This window comes from Dryas octopetala, chromosome 1 (genome assembly GCF_963921425.1).
Source record: "Dryas octopetala chromosome 1, drDryOcto1.1, whole genome shotgun sequence".
NCBI lineage: Eukaryota > Viridiplantae > Streptophyta > Magnoliopsida > Rosales > Rosaceae > Dryas > Dryas octopetala.
Window position 1 is genome coordinate 8725957 of NC_141366.1, and position 11615 is coordinate 8737571.

The window sequence follows — 11615 nt, forward strand, 5'->3', positions numbered from 1 at the left end:
TTGCTATATATATATTTAAAGTAAAAACAGCATATATTCCATGGTAGAAGTGTGTGATTTGAGATGGGGACAGGGTGGTCACAAGATGAGGCCTCACAGTCACAGCTGCCAAGTGAAGAATCAAGTAAGGCAGTGGAGCAATCAACAGAAGCACAAGCTAGAGAAGCAGCGCAGCTCCCACATAACTATATATATATGAAATTCTATTTGGTGCACTACTGGTGGACTGCAGTACGTTTAGCATGATTGGCATTAAAGCTGCTTGAAATATTCTTTATGTAATACAGTGTCAATTAATTTGTTTTCATGAAGCCATATCAGTGTTTTCAAAAGCGAGCTTCAGGCGCGCCTCAAGGCGCGAGTCATGGCGAGGCGGCGGCCGATTGCGCATGACGTCGCCGGACTGTGTAAAATGACTGAAAGGCGACGGCAAGGCGCAGATAGCGTACGCCTCGCGACGGCAAGGCGGTGAATGGCGACGCTCTGCGGGATTTTTTTTTTTTTTAACTTTCTCAGTCAGGTGGCGCAGAGGCAGTCGACGGTAGGGGCGGCGGCGAAAGTAGAGGAGACAGAGATAGAGAAAAGAGATAGAGAGGAGAGAGATAGAGAGGAGAGATAGAGAGGAGAGAGAAATAGAGAGGGGAGAGGGAGCTCGATCTCTATGGCGGCGGCGGAAATCTGAAGAAGAAGGAGATAAAATTTGAAATTGAAGTTTTAATTAGTTAACCCAATATCTTAAATAATATCAGCAATTCTCAACTTGGCCTCTGACTTCATACAAGGATGTGGCTTCCTGAGTGAGCAAGTCTCCGACCCTTTCGACCACATATGAAACAACAGCCTCAACCATATTAATTTTCTTGTCGATCCAAAAGGGAAACAAATAAACAGATTTAGTTTTCGATCAGATTGATGATATGAGAGATTGAGAGCTTATTAGCAGTACTGATTGAGTGAAGCAATATTCTCTTCAATTCGTTTATGTATGAAGTCCAGTACTCTTAAATAATATCTTCAATTCTCTTCAATATTCTCTTAAATAATATCATAAATAGATATATGTATAAATATATTTTTTGGGACAATAACATATTAGAGTTCGGTGGTCTAGTGGGTAAGGCACTGCTTCTTTACTTGGTTTTGTGTTCGAATCATATTTAGTAATTTGTTTTTCAATCTATTTTTTAGTTAGTTTTTTTTGAGTTTTGGGTCTTATATTCTATATATATATGTTTATATATATATATTTATAATTTTTTTATTATAAAAAATATGTCCCGAAAAGTTTACGCCTTAACGCGTCGAGGCTTACGCCTCGCCTTCTATGACTAAAACGCCTCGCGTCATGTTTTTGTGTCTGAAAACACTGAGCCATATACATCCCACCAATTACTAGAAAATCCAGAATATTGAAATTTAAATGTTGAATTACTTAAGTCACCAAATTTGCACCATGGATGAGGAATGGTGACGGTTGAAATTTAATTGAGAAAAGGTAAAGATAAATGGATTAAGTCACAATATAGATTTAGTTGGCCAAGGTACAATCAACCTTTATAGTAGGTTGCAGCAGCGTGCCACCTTCTGCACAATGGTTTGTTAGAATGACTTAAACTAGTTTGAATGGCCATCAATACAAACTAATTTCCAAACAAGCATGAAATGGCCGGTGATAAAACCTTGAGCAACTAATCAGACATTTCACATATTTGTAGCATAATTAAGCTAGGGTCAACATCAATGTCAGACATCAAACACATAAGTAACCATACCAAGATTGGAGGTGCAGAAGGCCAATTGCCCCCCAAGTCTGTACAACCTTGATTCAGTGGAAAACCTGCTTCAACAGCTCCATGCTGGATGAACCAAAAGAGAAGGGCGAGCCCTGCACATAACTTTGAAAATTTTCATATTTATGCTTCTGTAATGTGAAGCAAAAGAATTCAGAAATCAACCATCATGACTATGATATATTATGATTATTCTTGATTAATATTATTATGAGTCCAACAACTGCTTTATGGTGTATGCAATGGACCTCTCAATCACATCGGCTGAAGGAAATGGCCCTCCCTGGAAGAAACCAGGTACCAATTAATATTCTCAGTTTCTCCAATCCTGTTGAACATTTTTGTCTCGCACTAGTTACAAAGACAATCTCTCATATATGTTGCCATACTATTAATCTGGAGACTGGACCACATGTTCAAACAAGATTAATCCGGCCACTTTATCAATAGTCTAGATTAAGAGTTTGGCAATATAATATCTCATATTATGTTATCACACTTTTAATCTGGACCACGTGTTCAAACAAGCTAGAATTCATTTGATCAATAGTCTAGAGTAAGAGTTTGGCAAATATAACATGCTAGCTAGACTGTCTTGTAATCGATTTCAGAATTTTAGGACAACTTCAGCTCATCTCAATTCTTAACTCTTTCATTGTAGTGGCCGGTGTCTTCATCAATGTGGCTAAACTGGCAAATGTATGTAGGCTAGAAGTGCATGGAAAATTTGAGACCATAAAGCTGTCACCAGGAGCTTCGTATGAAGTAAAATTTGTGGTATTATGGATGGGAAGTTCCAGTGAATATCAGACTAACTCTTCCAGATGGTGACAAGTAAGAATCTAAAATTAGAATGAAGTCACTCCCAGGAGGAGAATGGATAGAGGTCCTGATAGGCAATTTCAGAGAATCACCGAAAAAACTCTGGGGGACATCAAATTTTCGATGTATGAAAATGAAGTATATGACAATGAAAATGAAGTTTATCAAATTAATTGTCATCAAGGGCGTCGTGATTCGGCCTTATTGTGACAATGTTTGGACTTATGGCTGATAGACAAGTAAATTCCAATAAGGATTTCTCTACCTTGTTGGACAATGATTCCTTTTCTAATAAGTCTAGTTGATTATTTCTTATGTATTAAGTTTATGATTCCTTGTATATTAGCTTTATGATTTGTTTTCCTGGTATGATTATGGCACCTCAGTATGTCTGAGGATTCCAATTTTTCCTAAAATCTATCAGTAGCAGCAGAAACTTGTCTGCACACAAAATGAATCTTGAGTTTAATATTAAAGGATGAATATATATATCTTCAGAATCATGGCATCCTGGAGCTATGATATAGCCCAATTTGTTACCACTTTTATTTTGATAACGGCAAGATTTCGTGGTGGCTTATAGTTCTAGTGTCAGTGTGCTTTGCCCCACATCCGTGACAAAAGTTCGACTTTAGTCCTTCTCCTCTAAATCAAAGAGAAGAGAGAGTTTAAATTCAACTCCTCCCATACATTTGATAATTAATCAACAACTTTAAAAAAAATCATTTTTAATTTCAATTCCTGAGGATAGATTTCCAACTTCTATCATACTTGGGGAAAAACCCACTGTAAATATGAAGTAAAACAGTAAAGATAGCTCTTCAATTGTCCATATTGAACCATGCAGTAAGGTTTCCCTTGGTGTCTTCAGCATTTGAATTTCTTCCTCTTGCTCAAAGTAAATTAAGATGATCATGACCACTTGCAAATATTACTTATCAAAAAGGAATAAATAATGCATGCGATGCCTTATCGAATAAAAGCTTTTCTGCTGAATATTGGAATATATATGATAAACAAACAAAACTTCACCATATGGAAATGGAATAAAGGCTTTTCTGATATTCGGATTACTCTCTCTTTCTCCAATCAAGTGCTTTCCTACGTGGTTGAAATTCCAAAGTTTCCCAACTCATTGTGTGCGATCAGCTTGACAATATTACCATGAGAAACAGAAAACTTAAAAAGAAAAAAAAAAAAAAAAAGGGGGGGGGGGATGTTTTATAAGGCATCTTTCTTGGGTTACAACCCTCATCCTCATCCAAACCCCAAATTTCTACCTGCACATCATTTGCTTTCCGAACTTTGGCGGTGACGCATGGATATGAAAATTATACATGATGTACATGCTATTAAAATGACTAAATTAACCCTGTCTTGCTATATATATATAAATGTAAGAACAGCATTCCATGGAAGAACAAGTGTGTTTGATTAACTGAGATGGGGGCAGGGTTGTCACAAGATGAGGCCTCATCACAGTCACAACTGCCAAGGGAAGAACCAAGTAAGGCAGTGGAGCAATTAACAGAAGCAAAGCCTAGTGGCTCCAAAACCATGGCAGTAGAGAAAACAGCTGCTGCTGAGGCCAAGCTCTCAGCTGATCACAACAACCATGAAGCCAGAGCAGTGAAACAAGTTAAGGCAGTGGAGAAAACAACAGCACCACAAGTGAAGCAGCAGCAGCAGCAGCTCCCACATAACTATGAAGCCATTGTGAAAGATGCTGACTCACCCATCAACAAGTCCTCAGTGGAAAACCTGCTTCAACAACTCCATGCTGGAATACTCTTAAACCAAAAGAGAAAGGCAAGCCCTGCATAACTCAGAAAATTTTCATATTTATGCCTCTGTAATGTGAAGCAAAAGAATTTAGAAATCAATCATCATGATTATGATTATGCTTATGATTATTTATTGATGATTAGTATTAACATTATTGCAGAAGTATTGGGTTGACAAGAAGTCCAACAACTGCTTTATGGTGTATGCAAGGGACCTCGGAATCACATGGGATAGAGACAATCGTTACTGGCACTGGCCCTCCCTGCAAGAAACCAGGTACAAGAAACTTCAGTACATATATCATGATTGGGTTCTAAGTTATAATCTCTCACGTTATCTTATTAGACTGTTAATTTGGACCACACATTCAAATAAGAATCCCCTTAATCAATAGTCCATATTGAAGGTTTAACAATATAGCATGTCAGACTATCTGGTGAAAAGATAATTTCCCTTTAATCAACTAAGTAATTGATATTTCAGAATTTTAGTTCTCAATTCTCAACTCTGAGTTTCATTGCAGTGATGTCTTCATTGATGTGGCTGAACTGGTAAATGTATGCTGGCTAGAAGTGCATGGAAAATTTGAGACCACAAAGCTGTCACCAGGAACTCTGTATGAGGTAGCATTCGTGGTAATGTTGAAAGATGCAGTTTGTGGATGGGAAGTTCCAGTCAATGTCAGGCTAACTCTTCCGGATGGTAACAAGCAAGAACATAAAGTTAGTCTGATGAAACTCCCAAGAGGAGAATGGATGGAGGTCCCGATAGGCGAATTCAGAGCATTGCCAGAGAAACTCGGGGACATCGAATTTTCGATGTATGAATATGAAGGTGGGAAATGGAAGAAAGGACTTGTTATCAAGGGTGTCATGATTCGTCCTAAAAACTAAGTCCCAGGATACTCAATAACTTCACTTATGAGCAGAGTTGTAATGTTCTGAGTTTTTGTCTAAAAACAGAAATGAGAGATTGCACATGTACGAAATGATCAGAACGGAATAATGAAACAATGCTACACTTTTTAAGTACTGCCCAACTATTTTCTTAGTTTTGCTTCGATCTCTAAAAATGCAGTTATTTGTGGTCAATCACACCATAATCACCACGGCATAAACACCCACAGTACTACAAGTCTACAACTAGTCAATAACATAACATGCTGTGCCGTATATCATGTTCAATTTATTTGTAATGTACACTGAACTTTGAATAAATCCATGTCACAACTGGCAGTCAGGGAGGGGGGGACTTCATTCATAAGATGGTTACAAAAAGAATTACGGTACAAGAGAGACCACCTTTCTGTTGAAGAGATGTTTTCAGCAGGGTTGGGAAAAAAAAAAAAAAAAGGGGGTTAAGTCTCAGGTGCTTCAAACGTCAGTCCTGTAATTTTCAGGCTTATACCACAAGGAGAAATCAATTCCTTTGCTCTTCAATTTCTCAGTTGCAGGTGCAATCCTTTCCAAAAGCTGCATTTCGCAAAAATATAATTCTATACAATCATTTCCTAAAAACAGATTGCAGATAAAGCAGCAGATAAGACTAACCTTGGCATGCAGCACACCATTGGATACCAAAACAGATCTATCAAATACACAAAATTTTCCACTGTCCATGCAAGTAACCATTCCTCCAGCTTCTTCAACTATCTGCTAAAAAATGCAATAAGAAATTCTATGAATAATTGAAATCAATGTTTTATCCTGTTATCCCCTATGATATTATCAGACTTGTACCCTACTCAGAATTTAGATCCAAAATATAAAAAGGTTCATAGTGACTTGGTCACAAGAACAATTAAGTTAGATTATAAAATATGTAACCGAAAAAATTGAGTGGTAGTTCTCCTACTAATATCAGAAAATGCTGGTACATACCCTGCCAAATTAATAATACATATCGATACACTTGATAGTGGACCAATATGATAAGACTTCTCAACTAATTCCAGTAATGCATGATTCAACCCACCCCATTACGATGTGTGCACATGAGCATAGCTAGACAACCACATGGTAAGATCATGATCATAAAGTAATTGAATAACATTCAATATCTATCAAATATCAGAAGGCTATGTTTGTGCGCCTTAATGCAAACTAAAACAAAACATTACCAAAACACCAGCTGCCATATCCCATGGCTTTAGTCGATATTCCCAGTATGCTTCTACAATCCCAAGAGCTACATGGCACATGTCTACTGCAGCGGCACCAAGCCTTCTAACACCCTAAACATTACAAAAGGGGGATAAGAATAAGAAAAACAAAAAAACAAAAAGTTAAGCTGATAGACATGAAGAATGAGGAGAGAGAGAGAGAGAGAGAGAGAGAGAGGCAAATAGGTAAAAGAATTACTCATAAGGCTCAAACAAAAACAAAATAGCTTAGGACTAAATAGAAAGGTTATTACCCTGCTGATGTCAGTAAACTCTTTAAATAGCTCTATGTTGGTGGACCATGCATCATCGTGTTCATAACCAAATCCAGTAACAAGAAGAGATCGTTCCACCTGAAATGTGAGCCTCAATAACATAAAAAAGGGTTTCATGAGATAGTTCATCTTCCTCTCTTATACCTCTTCCAGTTTCTATCTTGCTACGGTGCTACCTTTATGCCTAACACTTTGGTGGTTGTTGGATTTCTGAAGTAGATTCGGTTGTGATAATCTCAACAGAAGGTCTGTGTCATGGTTCTGTACTTTTATTTATCCTATTAGATTGGGAGACATGTTCACAAGGGCCCCTAGTATGACTCATCTTTCTGATTAGCATAACAAGCTAGGCAAGATAGATATCTATGCTAAATCGTAAGGAGTGTTATAGTGCTGTAATTTATTTCAGAGACAAATAGCAATAGGATCCAGCCTCTATAAGTGATTTTGGCTCTCAAGTCAGTTTTCTCTTTGGAATTATCTAACACAACATGCCTTGTCAAAATACCGCTGCAAATATTCTACCATCACATAAGATTCAGACACAGCCATCCCTGAAAAAGAATATGATTGGTATAGCTACAAAAAGTCAAATCTTTTTCAATAAAAGGAATACTAACCTTATCCGTTTGGCTCACGTGAATTTTTTGACCATTACAAAATGCTCCCCCACCTAACATAACACAGATTATCAATCCAAGCTTAAGAATATAATTAACTTTGAAAATCAAATAAAGCAGAGATAGAACTATTTAGACCAAATTTTCATACCAGCACTAGCAGAAAATGTGCGGGTATTCCAACACATAGGGCCCCCAACAAACTCTACCTGAAAATATAATTGAAAAAACCAGTGTTAAAATTATTTCTCCATTATGTCAACAATATACATTAGAATGTAAAATAATGGTTGGCCACTTGGCCCACATCCTAACAGCTCGAGTTTGAGAATAAGGGTAAATCAAAAAAAATATGCAATCATGCTGTCAAATACAATCTACTTTATGTGATCAGTACCACAGCAGCAGCAGCAGGTTTTCCTCGAAATAGAACTCCCACAGAAACTGCAAAGCTAGGATAACCATGTGCAAAATTTGTTGTTCCATCTACGAAGATATCAGAGGTTAGAAAACACAAAACTAAGAATTTTCAGGTTACTCCTATAAAAAGATAGGATAGCAAATATCCCTGGTAGATTTCCTATTACCCTAGTTACGAGTTACAGCTCTGAAGAGGTCTTTCCAATTTTGTGTTAGTCATTAGGAAGTCCATCGCTAAAATTTCATATATACATATAATAAATTTCTACCTATCTATATAACCTTATGTTTTACTGCTAGATATAGTTATGGAAAAAAGAAAAATTTAAAAGTTCTGAGGCAAGAATTGTGAACTCTTAAACAACTTGGTATGTGATTTAATATAAATCATGTTCCAAAACACAAATATTATGGAACGATGTCAAACTTAATGGAGTCTTAAACAGACCAAAATTTAACAAGCATACCTCTCCTGCACCTTAGATTCAGAAAACATGGAAAAATCATGGCATTCTATCTTCTGCAATATTTTTAATTATGACATGATACAAATTAGACTACTTCCATGAGCTACCAAACATGTCTCCCTGTTTTTACGTGATAAAGAACCTTTCCCTTCCTTCTTTTTTTTTTTTTTTTTTTTTTGTGGCTAACTAACTCGGATACAAAAGAAAATAACTAATCCTCCAAACCAGTCATGCTCGCCAATATCAGAATAAATAGATATATTATCTATGCAAGTCATTTGTATAGACTTTACGAAATTAACTAGCAAAAGGTGTAGAAGCGTAGCAACCAATTCTATCAAGATAAACCAAATATGCTGGAAGTGTTCTTTATCTTGTAGAAACAGGATTTAAAAATCAAGATTCAGCCAGATGGATATATATATATATATATATAAGTAAATATCAAAACATAGTGTTCTGAATCCCCAGAAGATTTTTGTCATATTAAACTGAAACTCCCAGAATCCATGTATTAAAATATACGAACCTAATGGGTCAATGCACCACAGATAATCAGATGATGTATCTCCAGTAATTCCACCCTCCTCTCCAAGAATAAGGTGATCTGCGAAATTCTTTCTCACAACTTCTAAAATTGCTGCTTCACTCTTTTTATCTGTGCTGCGAATAGTTCGTATATTGCATGAAGATTTTGTCCAGGGTATTACAAGTGAATCTTACTTGAATGTAAAAGGTTCAACCTCTACATGCAAAGTGTTAAACCGCTATCCTATTTTAGAAAGTGCTATCACTATAAGTCAGTTGAAGCATAAAAAATACACCACTTGTGAAAGCAAGTTGATTTAATTCTTACTCAGTAACCAAGTCTGTTAGTCCTTTATAGGTAATATTCCGGGGCTTATTAACAGCATCCATGACAACCTGAAAAGAGAAACAGATAACATAAGCAGCAATTTTCTTAGTTCCGAGGCTTATCAACCAGTAATACTTCCCTACTAAAATTAACATACACAGCGGGATCAAATCTTTTATAATGGCATATCCCAAAAACTACAAACTCGGATATTGTACATGACCAGCCTGCATTGAACAATAAATAAATGCAAATTCCATCTGGGTTCTTCTTTAAACTACAGAATTTATACAATGCAGACACATCCAAACAAACACACAACACGCACACACAGAGCTAGAGAGCAAACCTCAGCACCAGTCTTAGCAGCATTCTCAACCACTTGAATGAGCTGACTAGTTGGTATGGGTCCAGTTGATTGGGCACCCACTTTCACGTACTGCTTCTGATTTGGAATTTCAGACAACACAGCTTTTGTGCAGAGAGTTCTCGTCGGATTGGCAATTGAATATCGAAATCTTTGAAACCCATGTTGTAATTGTTGCCTTGAGTTCAGTAAAAGAGACTGGTTTGGTCGTTTAGGTGGTATAATTGATCTGGGTATTTGAGAAGATCTCAAAGGACAGTTTGTGGAGAAGACCAGGGACCTGCCCATTTGAATTGAATGGAGATTAAGGTGTTCCTAGTTTTTCTTAGTATTTTAGCACTGTGATTACGAGGTATTAGCACTGCTACTGCCACAAATTTTGTTAGAGAAATTCTATATGTATGGTATCAGTTAGATGATGGTGGAAGCATCTTTTTGTGTTCCACTTCCACATACTTTGGACAGTAGTAGTTCCGAATTTTTTTTTTTTTGGGGTACTATTTGGGCCGAAGCCCAGACAAAAAGAAAAGGAAAACTAGCCAGCTGGCCCATGAATAAATATGGGCCTTGAGATCCCACTTACATGAGTAATTGTAGGAGAATACATTCATCCCAAGTAAGAGATGAACAATAGGGGCAGGGGGCTGGTCCAACTCAGTACATCCCAAGTCTAGGTTAAGAACTTTGAATGTTCTCGCTCACTGTTAGTTTGGAGCTTGTTTATTCGTATTTGAGATAGACGATGGAGGTGCGCACCACGAACGGGAGGGGTGTGTTTATGCCCTTCAATACTTCCTTGTGCAAATCAGCAACTGCTATTCAGCACGAGATTGAGCTCACATGGGATGCAAACTTTCTTTTGCATCTGATGGTCCTTCTTGGGTGAAGCTTTAAAACTTTGGTCTTTGGTTGTACTTTGTCGTAGCGAAGGATCTTATAATTCTTATTATGTTTCAGTATATCTCTATGCATGTTTGGCTTTCTCTCCAAAAAAAAAAAAAAAAACTAATATTGAGCCAAGTTTTACTTCTTGGAAAAGAAAAACTAGAGTAACTATCCAAGTACACACAAAGCCAAAATAGGTTGTAGGCTCATTCAAGTATTGCATCTTGTGATCTTCAAAGAGCCAAAGAGCGCTTTCATCTTTCTTCCTAATTTATATATTAAATTATAGAGAAAATTAGGATTAACCAAGGAATAAAATTTCGGGTTTCGAGGAAATTTCGATGGAAATTTCGATGGAAATTTCGACGGAAATTTCGAAGATTTTTAAATTTCGACAAAAATTCGACGGAAACGATGGAAATTATTATCAAAATACGGAAATTTTGAATGAAACTTCACAATATGTTTATTTAACATATTATCTACTACATTGATAAAAAACATTGAAAAAAATCAAATTATATGGTAGGTTTCATGTGATATGTGATGAATATAATGCGCGCTGGAGGCAAATACTATGAAATAAAATTAGTATAATGAATAAATAAAATTGATATATTATTTATACTCTATAATATATACACTAAATTCTATATACTTTATAATCTATACTCTATATTATTTAAGATATCGTATAGAATATTAGGGTTTAGGTCCTTTAGGATATTTTTAATTATTTTTTATATAAAAAGGTATTAGAGTTTATTGGTTTAGGGTTTAAAAACAATTAAACGAAACTCCAACACGGCCAAACGAAATCTCAAATCATTTTTTTTTCAATTGCCCAAAAACCTCAAACTAGGATATGGTATATGATATTAGGGTTTAGGTTCTTTAGAGTATTTTAAATTATTTTTTATATTGAAATATATTAGAGTTTACAAATTTAGGGTTTAAAAACAACTACATAAAACTCCAAAAAAGCCAAATAAAAACCCAAACTATTTTATTTTCTTTACAATTGACCAAAGGCCCCAAACTCCAATCTACCCTAAACCTTTTAATTTTTTTTTCTCTTTTTTTCTTCTTTTTTTTCTTTTTTTCTTTTTTTCTTTTCTTTTTTTCTTTTCTTTTTTTCTTTTCTTTTTTTCTTTTTTTCCTTTCTTT

The 11615-nt window shown here is 36.0% G+C and overlaps 2 protein-coding genes across 3 annotated transcripts; one reads left to right on the forward strand and one right to left on the reverse strand.

Annotated features, from left to right (window-relative positions):
• The first annotated feature begins 3887 nt into the window (after nt 1-3887).
• Nucleotides 3888-5425, forward strand: LOC147297394 (lectin-like). The gene is made up of 3 exons (XM_086242908.1): nt 3888-4421; nt 4558-4673; nt 4921-5425. Exons 1-3 carry the CDS (start codon nt 4056-4058, stop codon nt 5288-5290), a joined length of 852 nt encoding a protein of 283 aa, XP_086099034.1. The 5' UTR covers nt 3888-4055; the 3' UTR covers nt 5291-5425.
• A 122-nt stretch (nt 5426-5547) lies between these two features.
• IMPL1 (myo-inositol monophosphatase like 1) lies at nt 5548-9973 on the reverse strand. Of its 2 annotated transcripts, none has more exons than XM_086242891.1 (10): nt 9546-9973; nt 9197-9264; nt 8870-9003; nt 7851-7939; nt 7605-7662; nt 7454-7506; nt 6813-6911; nt 6517-6630; nt 5948-6052; nt 5548-5869 (listed from the first exon to the last, which is right to left on the reverse strand). In XM_086242891.1, the coding sequence occupies exons 1-10, from the start codon at nt 9849-9851 to the stop codon at nt 5771-5773; spliced, it is 1125 nt and encodes a 374-aa protein (XP_086099017.1). In that variant the 5' UTR covers nt 9852-9973; the 3' UTR covers nt 5548-5770. The 2 variants fall into 2 exon arrangements, with proteins under 2 accessions (XP_086099017.1, XP_086099024.1); XM_086242898.1 differs by having other exon boundaries at nt 5948-6049; nt 9546-9972.
• Between the last annotated feature and the right edge of the window lie 1642 nt (nt 9974-11615).